Genomic DNA, 16,462 nt, shown 5'->3' on the forward strand with positions numbered 1-16,462 from the left:
CTCAGGATGAGAGAGAGATCCTTCCTTCTAGATAGATATTCTACAGTTCTCTGTGTTCCTTCAAAGACCACAAAATTCCACCCTAACAGTTGGAAGAGCTCAAGCTCTTTTCAATCCCGCAGTATCCTTTGACACTTCCAAGGGTGGAGGAAGTATGGGCATGCAGGGGAGAATGTACCCACTCTGGAATGAGGAGCAGTTCTGCAGATCATCCCAGCTTCAGAGGCCGGAGCTGCTGCCACACTGCTCCCATCGCCACGTGGGGAGGAGCAGCGTACTTACTGTATGGAGGCTGGGGCCAGCTTAGGCCAGGTTTGCCCTTCAAGCTATCCTCAACTGTATGCAGCACTGAAGTATGCGAGGTCTAATACTCGCTTTTGTTAGCAGAACTTTGTAACTCTGTTCTTTTTAAAAGTAGAATGAAATTAGCCCTTGAGTCAAGTTTGAATTATTTTCTTTTTCTTCTTTTTTTTTTTATTATTATTAAAATATCTCCCAGATCTCATTAAGTAAAGCCCTAAATAAAATAATTGCAATGCAGTTAGGGACTGCAAAATCTCAGAAGATTTGGAGGAAATTTCCCCTCTGATGAGCAGTTCAGATATTAAGCAAAGGTTGCCTGAGTCATAAACTTAAAAAATTCATATATTCCCTTCCTCTCTTTAATATCCACTGCTTTCTGATGTTGTCCCCGTCTCTGCTTCAGTATATTTTCTTGCCCTCTCTCCTAAGGGGTCCCTGTGTCCTGCGGTCCTCTGTGTCTTGTGATCCTCCACAACATTGCTGATAGTTTAACCTCCTGCCTGTCTGCTCCTTGGCATCTGTTTCTTAAACCCTGGCATTTTTTGTGGGTAGTGGGGTGGTGGTATTTGGTATTGGGGCTTTTTGTTGTTCGGGTTTGTTTGTTGTTTGCTTTTTAATACATCTTCCCCACAGAGGGCAAACTGTGTTCTTAAATGCTCTCTGTGGTGCTCTGGTACTGTTAACACAAAACATGTGAATTGAGCCGATGTTGCTCCTCCTACAGAATATGTTGCTAACTGTTCAAGACATAGAAGTTGACAGCAGTTGTTACAGGCCATCAGAGAATCTGAACACTGAAAAGTATCCATAGAGTCAGTAATATTTACATTTGGGGACCAGGGCTCAGTTACCCATTCTTAAAAGCTGGGGCAGCCTGGAGGCAGCAAAGGCAGAGGTGCACAGAGCAGGAGAGGGAAGAACAGCAAGATGCAGGAGGGAATTCTTTTCACTTACTGTCTTTCAACCATATGGACAGCTACAGCTCTGCTTTCCTGTATCTCTCCCTGCTTTAGGTGATAATCTGGTCCTGATCAATACAGCCTTGGAGTGTGCTGAACATCAGCAGCTGAGGTCCTAGCTTTTTCTTTTCACAGACCCAACCACAGATCTCCGGCAGCAGTCTAAGCTAAACTGACCAGTTTGTACAGTCTGAGGTAGAAATTGAGAACACCTTGATGCAAGGAGTCTACCAGGTCACAGTAGCTTGTGGTGTTGAGGTGGTTGCAGCAGCTTTTCCTTGCAGAAGGTTGGTTCTGGAGAGCAGGCACTGTGGGGGCTCTCCCTTCAAACACAGTGGACGTGGAGGGGGCTCGTGTGTCTCAAATGTTTTGTCATTTAGGCAACCAGCAAGTGTTTAGAGTTGTAATATATGAGTTGAAAGAGAGAGAAACCCTACAAAAAATATTACCGGCAGCTGTTGAGGCTTCAGGTTTTTGTGGTGTTGTAAAAATAGCAGAACTATGTTTTAGAGACTTCCCGCCTTCCGTGCAGGCCAGTAATAAGGAGATAAATCCAGGAGCATGACTAACAGTCACTGTACTGGTTACCCACTTGTGTGAGAGCTTCAGCTGTTTAAAGATGCAGGGCAAGCAAAATGCCAGGGAACCAGACCCTGCGATGCTGCTTGTGGTTGTGTGTTACTGTCCTGAGTTCCTAATCGGGACACTGAGCCACAACAGGTAAGTGCTGGTGGGTGTGAAATGCAGCTCAAGCCACCAGACTCGGCCTTGTACTGATTGATGTCACAACAGTCCATACAGTGCGCACATTTCCGAAGTCATTTAGCCTTTAAGGTTTCCTGGTTGCTGTGTTATGAAAAAGCATTTGAATGGTCACTGGAAGAAAGAGCTTAACACCCCCCCAAATACGCTTTTGTAGCACAGGAGGCAAGTTTCAGAGCCTTTATAGAAGCTCTTACCTTATAAAACGTGCTGCTTAATACACTGTGCCCTTGCCCTCCTCAGCCCTTTGTTGCCATGATTACACACGCTCCCCTTCTTCCCCTTCCCCACGCTGCAGTCCCTTTCAGCGTATTCCCACCAGGCACGCTCTGGCCATGGGCTGAATGGAGACGGGCACGTGTGCGCTGCACTGCCCTGGCAAACATTTGTGCGCGGCGCTGGAGCAGAGGGAGGAGGGCTGAAAGGCTTTTCTTTTCCCTGCACAAAGGCCACTATTTTTTTTCCTGCCCCCTTTTGTGGTTTGTTTTCTGCTAGTGTGCTGCACTGCTGCAGCTTTCCTCTGGGACTGTAACAGAGACTTTGGGGGCTATGTTTGTAGCTTTAGTCGTCTGCCCAAATGCATCTGGGAGTGCGCAGCGGTGTCCGTCCCACCGTTTTTGTTCAGCTCATGAGCCAGGTCAGTGTGTTCAATTGGAATGCTGGCAAAAGCAAAGATCATTTTGCTCCTGTCAATAGTTGTGTAGAAGCAGTTCCTGCCGCCGTGCCTTTTAGGTACCCCTTAGCTGTGGTCCTGTGCAAGGACGGCAGCAGACTCAGATTTTTCGCCTCCTCTGCAATTTACTCATTGGAGTAAGGATAAAATGGAAGCTTTCCTAAAAGGCTGGGTAGCCTTAAAAATGAAGGAGTATGTGGGATTTAAAAGCACAGGAGATTTTTTTTTCTAATCATGTTTAGTGGTAACTATTGAAATAAATGGGTTTACTGGGGGAGGTAAATGGAAATCCTGAATCTAGAAGGCCTCATTGTACATTTACCTTTTGAGGTGTTGAATTCTGAGGATCAGATACTGAAATTTATGGCCCAGAGAAGAGATAAAAGTAGATAGTAGGAGATAAAAAATGTTTAAGATCCAGAAAGAATTGCAGTTCCTCTATCACCTGGATGAACTTGGCCCTGACCTTCTTTCTCCTATTTCCCTGGTGTACACACAAGAGGAACAGTTCTGCTTTGGTGTCATCACGTTTTCATCACCACACTTTTTGTTTTGTGGGGTTTTTTTATTATTAAAATACTAAAATAATAAACCCACACAAAGTTAAAGTTACTTGGGAGAAGGAGATCCAGTCTCCTGCTGAAGAAACATCTCTCTGCCTTTAAAAGCAAATGGATTTGTATGTATTCAGGGGCTTCTCCCAACACATACCAAAGGGAGCACAAGTCTTATTGCGAAGATTAAGATCCCCCTCCTCCTTGGTATCATGTCAAGTGATGTCTGCCTCTCTTGCTATGCAATGTTGTAAACATTCTTTTAATTGCAGAAAATGTAACTTCTGAAATGCCAGGTGGGGGGAGGTCTGTGAGGATTCCTGGGTAGAAATGGAAGAACTGAGGAGAGTAACAATGTGGCAGGTGTCTGCCTTTCCTGAGGGTATTCCCTGTGTCACCTCTGGTGCCAGCATAACTGCTACCCCTAAATGATAAGGAAGCTTTGCAGTCAGGGGAGGGCTGAGCTGTCAGGTGAGCCGGGGATCAAGAATTATCCTGACGGTTTGATGGCACGTGAAGGATGCTGTGAAGTGCGACATAGTTCTGGCAAGCAGAGGCTCAATTAGGTTCTCCTGGACGTGGGCTGACGTGCTGGGCAAGCGGGACCCACGTCAGGCCGTGCATGGGGTATGAGGAAGTGTTCTGGTCCATCAAACGTAAAATGACAAAATCATTTGTAGTCTCTCATTACTAATCCCTGCGGTTTTTACAGCTGCACCTCCCTTGTGGCGTGCTCGGTAGCTGATTGCTTTCTGTCTTAAAAAGTAAGTTTACTAAGTTTACTATTAATGGTTTTTTTTTGGTTTACTGAAATCTTTTACTTAGTACTTCATAGGAAAGAGATATGTCAGATCTTAAATATGGTTACTAATTACTAAGTAGCCTTTACTAATTATTTGCACCTGATTGCAGCTAAACACAGGTGGGTGCAACCAAAGTTCATGACAGACCTTTCTTCCTAGATACAAGGTAAGGTGGTTTCTCCCAGGAAGTAATCTGCTTCAGAAGATGTTGCAGAAGGCACATAATCATGTGTACAGTTTTTTTCCTCTTAATTGCTAAGAAGTTGAGGGCGACTCCATTTAATGCTTACGTATGCAAAAAAGGGCACTGATAAGAGTAAAATACCCCTATCTGATACCCTTTGATAGGATGCTGCCTACCTACAGTGCAGGCTTTGTCTTTCCTGCACGCATTTCAAGTTTGCTGGGGGTAAACAGCTATTCATCTGTCTGCTCACGGGATTCACAGTACATCAACTCCATTTTGTCTGCAGTGCAACACAGCGTAGTGCAAACATCGGGTGACCTTCCTTGTGATCTCATCTAAACCTGAGTCTGTGCCATAAAACCCTTTTTCTTCTCGGTGGTGTTGTGAACACATCCTCTTTCCTCCTGGCTTTTCTGGCAGTGCCTGAACAGCCTCAGAGACACAGGGACTCTGGGTTTGCATCGTCAGGGCACAGTGCTTCCACTGAATATGCAGTGCAGATTTGGCTTTTAAATGCCTGCAACCTAAATCTGTAACCCAGGTGTTCTTCTAGTCATATCTGCTTGTCTCCCCGATTTATTCATTTTGTATGAAAATGTTCAGTACGTTAAGGAAGTACTTGACTGTCGTTTTTTTGTGCACATCCTGCATGCTGGGGAAGGTCTCTCAAAAGTTTTCTTACTAGTGGATTCCCATGTGGTGCCTGTTAGTCACAGCTAATTATGGGGGCTGGTGAATGAAGAATATATTGGAGCTCAGGTTCCCCTCCTCCTCCCCCAGTGCTTCAGAAGAAAATAAAATAAAAAACCTGCAGACAAATCCAGGTTTTTCTGTGGTTGTAGTCTCTGAAGAGCTCCAGAGAGATCACAGATGTGGTTTCACATTTCAGGTTTAACTATGGTGTAATAACTACAGTATTATCTGCAGGAGAAATGCAAGTGGGGAAAGAATCATTAATTGACAGTGAAAAGTTCAACCTATGCATGGTGTGTTTGTTTTTCCAAGCAGCTGAATGTTTAGCCAAACCATATTGTAACTTTTACCCGCAGCCCTGAAGGTTACAATAATCTTGATATGTTAAAATTTAGGAAAGGAAATTTAGATCCGTGTTTCAGAAAGGTCAATCATGGAAAAGCAGGAACGCTTGTGATTTAACTAGAGCTAAGACACGTGCTTCGGTTTTAATTCATTTGCCTACAAACCTCCTGTGAGGTACACTGACCTTACTTTACAATATAGGAGCTTTTTTAAGTGTTTCATAGGGTACAGAGTAAGCCAGCAGCGAGAGGTGAAATTTCATTGCTGTGCACATGAGGAACACCTACCCTACATAAAATGCTTAACTAACGTAGAATTTTCCTGTCTTTTATTAGCGTTCATCCAGCTTCCAGGAAGTCTTCTAGGTTGAACGAGTTCCTATGTGTGTAGTACAAGTGTTAGTTCAGTAGGGCTACATGGGTTGTGTCTATTATTTCTTCCTAAGACACCGGTGACCTTCCTGCTCCTGTATTAGCAGTGCCGGCTGTTTTCCCATACTGTGGATTGTCAGGAATTCAGACCATATGTATAACCACGTATATACTCTTCACTGGTCACATTGTTGTCCCTGGAAAATAATTACGAAAACAAAAATTAGAAATGCAATCTCAGCAGGAGAGTTCCTCTTTAATGTGAGGTTGAAAAAATGCATAATTTAGAGGGTGCAGGGGCATCATAATGAAATAATCCAGAACTCTTACATACGTTTTCTCTTTAACAGGTGTACCATTTTTTAAGGTTGTTTTGTGGTTGTGTGTGTCCCTGTCCCTGTCGTGTGTGTCCCCCCAGTTTTTATTTTTGTTTTCGGAACAGCAGTACACAGGGCACTGACTGCAGGAGTTGCTTGAGCTCTCAGAAAGATGCCCCTAAATCGTTACTGGGGCTAGGACAAGAGTGTCCTACCTGGAAAATGAAACAACCCACTCTTAAGTGTGTTGCATGAGCTCTAGGAAACATACACGTGGATGAAAACTCTTAAGATTAGTACAGTTCTAACAGGTGAATAAAAATTTGCTAGTGACAGGTGTGGATATTGCATTGTCTCTTAAGAGCAATTGTTTTGTGGACATACCTGATGAAGAAAATCTTTGTTATAATATACCTGCATCAGAATGATTCAATTTGGCTGTACTCTGAGGATGTCTAGTTTTCATCACTATATGCTTGGGTGGGTGGAGAAGCCAGTGTGTCAGAACAACTCTGTGCTAGAGTGGAGGATGCCGAGGGTCTCATTTCCCCATAAGAAATACTAACAGCGTTTTAAATTATAAGGTCTCTTTAAGAAGGCATTGTGATGCTAAACATTGTGTGATCGAGACCTCTCGGAATTCAAGGCCAAGTTGGGTGACAGTGGCCTGATGGTAAAAGTGCTAAAAGGGGCAAGGTTGAGTTTCGTGCGATACTGTGGCGCAGACACACGGTGCTTACCCCTGCAGCATCGTACAGCCTTCCTGTGGAGCTGTTACCCACCAGCTGCCTTGTGCTGGGAGATGGTGTCTCTTGCCCCCAAAACAACTTTGGAGATTTTTTTGCTTGGTTTTGTAGGTAATATAAGGAAGGAGTTCTCACGTTTGAGCATCCCCAAGTCTGGGGAAAAAGCTATTTAGATTGTTATTTTAACTTTTTTCCCCTTTCTCTGTAGTAAGTAAACGCCCCCAGGGCTGAATACCCTTGAAGTACAAGAGTGTAGGATACTAATGTAAATTCAGCCATATGATTACTGTATGTCTGCATTTGAACCAATTTGTTTGGGAGGCATCCCCTTCAGAAAGGCTTCCTGCAAGTAATCTGTGAAGCACAGGAATTGTTGTAATTCAGGAGAACTAGAGAAGGGAAGAGATTTTTATTTTACACTGATGCAGTTCATCTTTTTTCCCCTGAAGGACACCGTGGTTTAATGGATGGGGCTTTAACCTACCCAGAGGTCAGTCTTTGCTAGACAAGTGGAACCTTATTCCCGAGGGAATCGATATACTAATGACACATGGACCTCCCCTTGGTAAGTGAAAAAAAAGCTTTGTGTGGTTGTTGTGGGGTTTTTTTTGGTTGGTTGGTTTTTGGTTATTGGGGTTTTTTGTATGAGAATTTTACTTTCAAAATAGGCAAAATTAATAATGTTTTGAGCTGTCCTGTAGTCACAGCCTCACTCAAAACTAGGAATTAAAAAGCCTTTTTGCAAGAAGTGTAAAGCAATGATGAGCCTTAGCAGATCTGTTGAGCTGCCAGGTGTTTTCTTAATAAAACCTACTTTTTTTTTTCTTAAACTCAAGCTAGGGAAGATCAAATATCTGACTCCATAGCCATTATAGTTTGACATTTTATTTAAGAAGAGTGTTCGTCTGACAAACAGTTTTCAATCCCATATGATTTTTTCAGAGATCAGCTAAAAACTTTTAAAACATCTTCCCAGGGCAGTGATGTTTCTGTAAGGTTTTAGAGCGCACCGTGGAGGGTTCAGGAGCGCCTAGTCACACACTCTCCTTGAGAATGTCCTTGTAAACTAAGAATCTATAACAGGAGTTTTAAAGATATTAATTGACTTGTAGTAAATCTGTGAAGGAATAAAATTATTCTCTCAGATAATTGTTCCTTACCCGAACTAATGACAGGTGAGCACAAGTCTGTGAATGCATGATTTGTTTTTTCATTACGTAGTTGAAGTTTTTCATGTGGTTAAATTTTGCATGTCTTGTAAAGGTGAGTAGTTTGCTGATCCCCATTCTGATTCTGAGTTTCAAACTAAGTCCTGGTGGTCTCAAAAAGACACTCATGATCATTCAGTGGAGGCAGGAGTACTCAGTTGTGGCATTAAAGTCCACACTAAAACCATCTGAAAATTCTCACTGTTTTTTCCCGTCCTGTATCCCTCAAGATAGTATCGCGTATTATGTGCTGCTTTTCTGTAAGGCACATGTGGCAAGCAGTCTAGGACCATATTTTAAATATTTCAGTTGGTTTTACAACAAGTGAGCATCTGCCTTTTATAAATACAGCTCACCAGGATAAGAAGGTGTGTCAGGCTCTGCTTCATTACTGTTACTGTTAGGAGCCTGTGGTTTTGTCAGGGTGTTAGTGAGCTCTTGAAATCCAGCAGGTCTCATCATCGCTTGATCATGTGAAGTCACTGACTTCTGAGATGGTGGTAAGTATTAAAAAAACACTTCTCGGAGTTGGAAGGCACCACAGTGAAACAGCATTTTGGTGCTACCAGCCTGGCTGGGTGCTCTCTCAGCTGCACAGTGACCATGGAGTCAGGAATTAATGCGTGCTGATGTTTTATATCCAGTTAAGTGTCCACAACCTAAGCATAACTAAGGGGTGGGTGGGAGAAACGTACAGAAAGTGTACTTACAGCTCCTTTTATATCCCAGTTACTCTTTTAATGCTACTTAGAGAATAAGGTGGATCTGTAAATTTTCTTTAATCTTACTAGTGCTATCGATGTACTGCTTTGATAAAGCAGCAACGCACCATCCACTCACATGGGGTGCACCCAATATTGAAAAGCAGTGCTTTGGATGGTGCTATTTTAATCTGTTTATTTTCCCAAAGAAGGACAAAACCCCCATAAGCATAGTTTCATGGGTACTATTTTGGATGGGTTGCTAATCCCTCTGCTCTGAATCAGGTTTGTATAGAAATACTGTGATGCTGCAGACAGTAAGGGGTGCTTTAATTCAATAAGCAATATTTGAATTTTGGGTTTGATGGAGATAATGAAGTTCAGTTTCAAAAGGCTGGCACTGTGTTTTAACTACAGACACAGATTCAGTGCTAGTACTGTGCCTAGAAGGAAGGGTCTCGACCAGCATGGCAATATTGACAAAATGCTGCTTTTTAAATTACGTAAATACTGAGGGAGGTAGGGGTGTAACTGGGTTCTTTGTTCTCTCCAAAATTCAGTCAAGTTCATGTCACAACATGTTTTTACTACCTGGGATAAAGTTGGCGCAGGGTGTAATTACTTTAGAATCAGTAGAATGGTGCTGCAGTTGGACGTGGCTCCCAATTTCCCTTTTTCCCTCATTTGTCTCACCCTACTGATCCGTCTCAGCGCTGGTAGGGGCAGCAGACTTCTGATGTGTCAGTCAGGTTCTGTGCGTTCCTCCATACTACCTACAGGACTGGATGGCAGCGCAGGTGATTTGCTCTAGCTTGTTGGAAGCTGTCTTGCTACACTGCTGGTTGTTGGTGGCCGGGGACGCCAGAGTAACCTGGTGTTTGCAGACCATGGTCCTCTGGAAGTTGCAGGACACTTTATTTTAAATCTTGGGGGTGGCAGAGGCATCAGGTCGTAGATCAGCTGCAGTTCCTGAGGTGTTTCATTTCTGGAGTAACCACACAGCTGTCTTGGGAAGCCGAGTGCTGCAAGAGCCAGGGGAGAGGGAGGAAAAATCTGCAGCAGTGCTGGGAATAAATGTCCCAGGGCTTCAAGGTGGAAGATAAGTTTAAACCTGTAGTTTAAAAACCAGATCACATCCAGAAAAATATTAATGCAGATGGAGGGAGGAAATCTTAAGAAAGACAAAGTGACAGTGAAACATTTCTTAAAAGCCATTGTGCGCTTTAATGGAGAGGTTACGGCTACAGATAATGTAATAAACCTTCCGTGAATTATGACTTCCTGAAAGACTACGTGAAACCTTACCTGAATAGAGAAGATTAATAGTATTGATTGCATTTTGCCTTCAGGTTTTCGAGACTGGGTTCCAAAGGAGCTGCAGAGAGTGGGTTGTGTGGAACTGTTGAACACGGTGCAGAGGCGAGTGAGGCCCAAACTCCATGTCTTCGGTGGGATTCATGAAGGTAAGGAGCTGCTCCCCTCTTCCGTCTCAAAGGAGCACGTTTTGATGGTGCATTGCAAAGGATGCATAATGGCATATTGGACTAAAGTAGGTAGGGAATTGAGGGGAGCAGTTGCATGTGCAGCACTCTGTAAATTTATGCCAGAATTAAAGCAGACTGTTTCAGGAACGTGTGCTACTTTTATCCACCTACATCTTTCACTGTGCAAAGGTCGTTCTATACAGGTTATCTGAAAGCAATTCAAATTTTGACAAACTTGGTTAGAGGAACAGATGAGATTCCCCACACTTGCAAGCCAAAATAAAAATGATCCCCATTATTCCAGGCACAGGAGCCAAGAAAGGTGCTAGAAAAAAAGGAGAATTGAAGACAACTTACTATCTCAGATCACCTCCCTCAGCTTATAAGGAAAAACAGAAAGGAGGGCATCTTGACTCAGACATCAGGAGGAGAGATTGCCAGAACTCACTTTGCATCCATTTCTAAAAGCATCCTGTAATACAGTTTGTACTGGCTGTATTACTTTCCAGCAGTCTCGTCTTTTAGAAGAGATACTTCCCCACCAAATGGGAGTGTGAAGCTTCAGAAACAATTGGCTCGGTTTGTGGACATGGAAGATACTGAGAGATTAAATATACTTCGGAGATACTTAAATATTTAACACAATTTTGTAGCTTTCATGTGGCTGAAAGAAAACACTAGGAGTTCTGCCTGAGAGTGTAAGACTTGTGACCCTAGAACTCAAGATTACACATTAAATGCTTTATATTGTCCCCCCTGGAGGTTTCTCCATTGACTCTAATTAGGTTCTCCATAGGCTTAAAGATTTGGAGGACTTCATAAAAGAAAATTTAAGAGAAAAAGGACAGCTTTCTCAAGTAGTGGTGTTGGTTTTTCTGAAGCCCTTGTGACTTCACATAATGAATTTCATGCCCGGTATCTGTAAATAAAGAGTTTATAATGGAAATACTGGCATGACCTTAAGTACAGTGGCTTGAATAGCAGTTTTTTAATGCACCCAGGAAAAGATTGGCTAGTTTGTATAAACATTAATGCTTCCATATTAAGAAAAAGAGAATACGTAAGACTTCCAGCTAAAACATGTAAATTTTCTTCTACCTTTGTAGGCACATTGGATCATGAAACTTCCAATTGTAATAGTGTTAAGTAGAGGGAGAGGATGGTATGATAGTGTACGAGGTCATGGCTGTGAGAAGGCACCAAGGAACCGTGTGCAGCACCCGACATTTAAACCTCATGGGAGAGGTGGCAGCACATACAAATAAATACAAATAAATTCCTACCAGCATACTAAGGAAAAAGTTAAAATGCTGGTTATGGCTTGGGCAGAAGACCTCAGAACGGCTTGTTTCAGTACAGAAAGCAACAGCCGAGTGTCACGTGCTTTATCTTACAGTGCAATTAATTCTCCTCCGACTCAGCCGAGGTGAACGTACCCCACGTTCCATCAGATCAGCGGGGGCTGTACACGCGTTTTGGTGAAACGGGGTGGTGTTTTTGCGGGTTGATAAGCAAGAACAACCACAAGCAAGGCTTTTCCCACCGTGAGATGATCTAAATCAAAATTGCCAGTCTAAATAAATAAAGTAATACAAGCGGACAGTGCAGCAATTCTGAAGTGATTATTCTTCCTGATAGACACTGTGGGTAGCTGTATTTATCTTAGCTTTCAGACAGCGGTGATCTGTACTGTATCATAATGGTTTAAAAGAAAAACGTTTTTCCCCTGTGGGTTTGTGATGGGAAGTTCTCTTCCTCCATGAAACTCTGGGGGGTTTATTTATTTATTTTTAAAGTGCACTTGGTGCCAAACTCTTCTTAGATTTTTCTTTTCTAGTTTCTTTGTTGTTTTTGTGTGGATATCAGCTGAAAACAATGGCAGAGTTTTTTCTCACCTTTTTCACTGGTGGAACCGGAGCCCCTGTCTGCTTATGCCTTCTCCATGTCTCTGTACTTGTGTTGCCATTCATTTCCTCACATTGCATTTGTTGAATATTGGCTCCTGTGAGACTCAGTTCATGGACCACTGTAGTTTGCTTCACTTGCCCAAAATTACTTCTGCTATCTCCTATTCCTGTGCAGCAGATGGTTAGAGAGAGGATAGAGGCCAGCAGAGAATGAGCATTGCGGCTGGTTCCTCAGACGCACTCTGAACAAGAACATTGGTAGCCAGATGTTCAGGAGGTTGAGAACAGTCTTCAGTGTCCTGAAATTGATGCCACAGCGTTACTGGGGAGTCAAGTCCTTGGCATGCTGAAAACCCTGCGATTAATATTAAACAGTGTGGCCAGCAGGTTGAGGGAGGTGATTCTGCCCTTACACTCTGCTCTCATGAGACCCCACCTGGAGTGCTCTGGGGTCCCGAATACAGGAAAGACACGGACCTGTTCTAGTGAGTCTAGAGAAGGGCTATGAAGATGATCAGAGGGCTGGAGCAGGCTTACGAAGGCAGGCTTGTTCAGCCTGGCAAAGAGAAGGCTCCAGGGAAATCTTACTGCAGCCTGCCAGTACCTAAAGGGGCCTACAGGAAAGATGGAGACAGACTGTTTGCAAGGGCAGGGAGTGATAGGACAAGGAGTGATGGGTTTAAACTGAATGAGGGGAGATTTAGATCAGACATTAGGAAGAAATTATTCACTCTGAGGGCAGTGAGGCCCTGACACAGGCTGCCCAGAGAAGCTGTGGCTGCCCCATCCCTGTCAGTGTTCAAGGCCAGGCTGGATGGTGCTTTAGGCAAACTAGGCTAGTGGAGGGTATCCCTGTCCATGGCAGGGGGGTGGAACTTAGATGGTCTTTAAGGTCCATTCCAACCCAAATGATGATATGACTCTGTGAATATTGACTGCTACTCGCTTTTTTTTTTTTTGGAAACAAGTTATCAAAGATCCCTTCAGAATGAAAAGCTGTCATCTATTTAACCTTCACCTCTATTTTCCCTTAAGATAGGGGTCATCCACCAACCTTCAGGGCTCTTATAGCAGGAGATTCCTTTCCTTAGTAGTAATTTTTACTGATAAATAACACACACACGTATATAAATATGAAGTAGAGATGTGCATATGTGTATATTTTTACCCTGCTAATGAGTTTCTGGGGTTTTATGAGCCAGCATGAGCACCAGCTTGGCAGTCCTGTGCTGAGTAACTGGATGGTAAGGGCTAGCATGGGGAAAGCTTACTAGGTTTGGTTCGTTGCCCAGAGAGGGGTTTTTGTACATGAAACCAAAGTTAGTTCTAAATCTTCTGCTCTTGATTCGGTGTTTTTTCCTTATGACAGCATGAGAGGCATGCAAACTACAGTTTGCTAATTAAGTAATTAGAAACAGCACATGTGAGGGTTTGTGTCTGTTTTTACTGTATCCAATTGCAACAGGATTTTCCATGGGGCAAGCACGTTTGTACATAAAGGAAAAGCCTCAGTTTTTATTTCAAATACAGTGCATTGCATTCTCTCAATCAAGCCCTTGTGGCAGGTTTCAAGAGCTTGTATCATTTTGAGGGGATTAATTTAATTTTATTCCAAAGCATTGATCCCACAACAAGCTTCCAGTGCCGCTGCCTACAGGCCGTGTCGTTTATGTTACAGCCGGTGTGACATGTTCTCCCTACAGGTTACGGCATCATGACAGACGGTTACACAACGTACATCAATGCTTCAACGTGTACAGTCAGCTTTCAACCAACCAACCCTCCAATTATATTTGACCTTCCAACCCCTCAAGGATCATGAAGCACTACTGCACATTTGGAACTGGGGAAGGTCTATAAACTGCCATTTTCTAATTATAAAACTTGTATTCTATTCCATGTTTATTTCTAAATTGGGGTGGGTGGGTGAGAGTTTGGGGAGATCGGGGGTTTTGGTTTGGGCTGGGGTTTGGGTTTTCAGTTGGTTTTTGTTGGGGTTTTTGGGGGTTTTTTTTGTAAATTGCTGGTACAAGAGAAACGAGAAGTTAGAGGTTGTGCTTTTTGGAAATGCAGCATTCATTTTAAATTGATAAGGCATTGTGAATTTGTAAAATGAATTTTGTTTTTTTTCAATAAATTTGCCATTGTAAATTGTTATAGTGTTCTCAAAAGGACAGCCAAGCTTTCTTTTAAGAAGTGAGAGACCTTATTTTAATATTATATTATAAGCTAAAAATAGGCAGCATTTAAAAACACCCAAATTTGCACAACTTACGTTATTGTCGGGGTTTTTTAAGTGTCTTCTTTTTCCCTAGGTCTAAATGTTAGCTTTTCATCTCCATTTATATATATATATATTATTTTTGTTTTAGTAGCACAAACAATATTTAGGGGTCCATTTACCTCTTGATGCGTGTGCATGTACTGAAACTTGTTTCTATTAACAGTAGAATGCAGCAAGGGGAAAATAGACTTCTCAGCTGTTTGTCTCTGCCTGCTTTATGCATTAAAGACTGATTTAGATAGCCACAGCCTGTATGTGATACCTACCTTTTATTGATTGTTTTTTAAATTATTTTAGCTTTAAAAGACTGGGAGTGAAAGCTGCAAAGAGCAGGTATTTCATGCAGTAAAAAAAAAAAATGTAAATGCGGACTCCTTTTAAATATGAATTTATATATATATGTATTTTTTGTGCATTATAACTAAGCTAGGGTTTAATATTGCCAGTATAGCATCTGCAAGATTATGCTGTACAGCACATCTAAATTATGAAGGATGTGACACATTTTCCAAGTGCTCAAGGCCTTCAAGAGCCCGAGTTAAATCTTTGTCGTAGTTCAGGCATGTATAGACTCAAATGGATACAATCAAGCCTAACTAAAATAAGGCTTAGTTGTCCTTTATATTTAAATATTCTTCTTGTCTTTTTGTTTCCTTTTTCTTATTTTGCACTGTGTGTAAATGCAATCTCGCTAGCACAAAATACTGTTGCAGGTAGCTATTTCTGTTCTACCACTGTAAATGCTATTGAGCTTTGTTCTGTTTTATGTTACCTTGTTAATGGAATTTAGAAAAGCAGTTGTTTCTTTAAATTTATTGTGATATTATATCTAGCGGCCTTTATATGCAAATAAAATTGCAAGATTTTTAAATACGTGGTTTAAGGGAATTTTGCATTTTTTCTGTGGCGGTAACAGTTTGGGGGGCAGTGAGAAGGGTAAGTAAGAACTTTGCTATTTCTCAATAAAGTTTTATCGCTTACCATTCATAGGATGTCAGGCGGGTCGATAGCACTCAGGCTTCTCCTTCCGTTTCTCTGCCATCCATCTTTCCATTCCTTTCAGACAGAAGGAATTTTGTCTTCAGATGTTGTAATTCAGTGCGACCCAGTCTGTGCAGTTAAACCGTGTAGCCTACGGTTCCAGGCGACACGAGGAAGAATTGATCCGGCAGTAACCTTTGTGCTTCCTCGCTTGGTCATTAGCACCGAGCTGCAGGTGCCTCAGGCTCATCCACCGTGGGGTAAGAAATGAATAGTCATAGGTGAAGTGTATCACTTTATCTGGATCTCTCCTCAGTTTTGTGGCTACAGCAGGACGCACCCGCGAGAGAACTGCAGGGGAGCGCGGCTCGGTGCATGCAAACAGAACAGGACCTGCTGGCCTTGCTGCAATGCAGTTAAGTATATAATAATAGCATCTTCTTCAAAAAAAATAGAAGTTATGGCTGTGAAAATCCACTTTCAAACATGAGAAGATAAGGGATTGTTGGGACAACAATGGGTCTGCGCCTGCAGTAACAGGAAAAAAGATCTGGAAAGCCACCAACTGTTCCCGTTTATTTTAGGAGGTTGTTAACTTCTGTGTTTTGATACCAAGGTTATAGACAACAAACCTGAGGCTTTTATAGCAGAGTGCTGCTTCGAGGGCTCCTGCTTGGGTATTTCAATGCCGTGAACATTACGTGTAACTGTGGAGTTAGGCTGAAATTTTCAGATTTGTAAGGCTGCCACACCAAAGCCTGGGAAAGAAGCTGCTGTTCTTGGGGAGTGTGTGTGTCTAATTTCTTGTCAGGTTTCTGTACGACAGACACCTTCATTCTTTAATATCTGCCCTGCTTTGCTTGCAGTGCTGGTTATTTTATCAGATGAGGCAAAGGGAAAATGTCACCAAGTATCAGTCCTTCTCTTTTCTGGGTGTAGATGCAGGATTGTCTCATGGGGGTTTTGCCAGCCAGCAGTGGGAATTGGTTTTGGCAGTCCCACAGCTGGCAGAGAACCTGGCTGCATTTAAGAGGGCTGTTCTTCCTCAGATAAAGACTCTGCTTGGAGCACGCAGAAATCCTATATATATATAGTGTACTTTAGATCATTCTTTCACTGAGCTCTTGCTTGTTGTCACTGCACAAGGAGGAAAGGTCCGTTGTCTGAGAAGCTTTCTAGAGCCA

At 42.5% G+C, this 16,462-nt stretch overlaps 1 protein-coding gene across 1 annotated transcript in view; it reads left to right on the plus strand.

Annotated features, from left to right (window-relative positions):
- The window catches only part of MPPED2 (metallophosphoesterase domain containing 2), a gene marked incomplete at both ends in the record, with an annotated part of 101,328 nt that extends 87,493 nt beyond the window's left edge, over positions 1-13,835 (plus strand). The window contains 3 exons of the mRNA XM_084263524.1: positions 7,163-7,278; positions 9,972-10,085; positions 13,717-13,835. Of these exons, the coding sequence (XP_084119650.1) occupies positions 7,163-7,278; positions 9,972-10,085; positions 13,717-13,835 (349 nt within the window). The remainder of the gene's footprint in view (positions 1-7,162; positions 7,279-9,971; positions 10,086-13,716) is intronic.
- Positions 13,836-16,462: the final 2,627 nt, after the last annotated feature.

This window comes from Gallinula chloropus (genome assembly GCF_964237585.1).
Source record: "Gallinula chloropus genome assembly, chromosome: 4".
NCBI classification, from domain to species: domain Eukaryota; kingdom Metazoa; phylum Chordata; class Aves; order Gruiformes; family Rallidae; genus Gallinula; species Gallinula chloropus.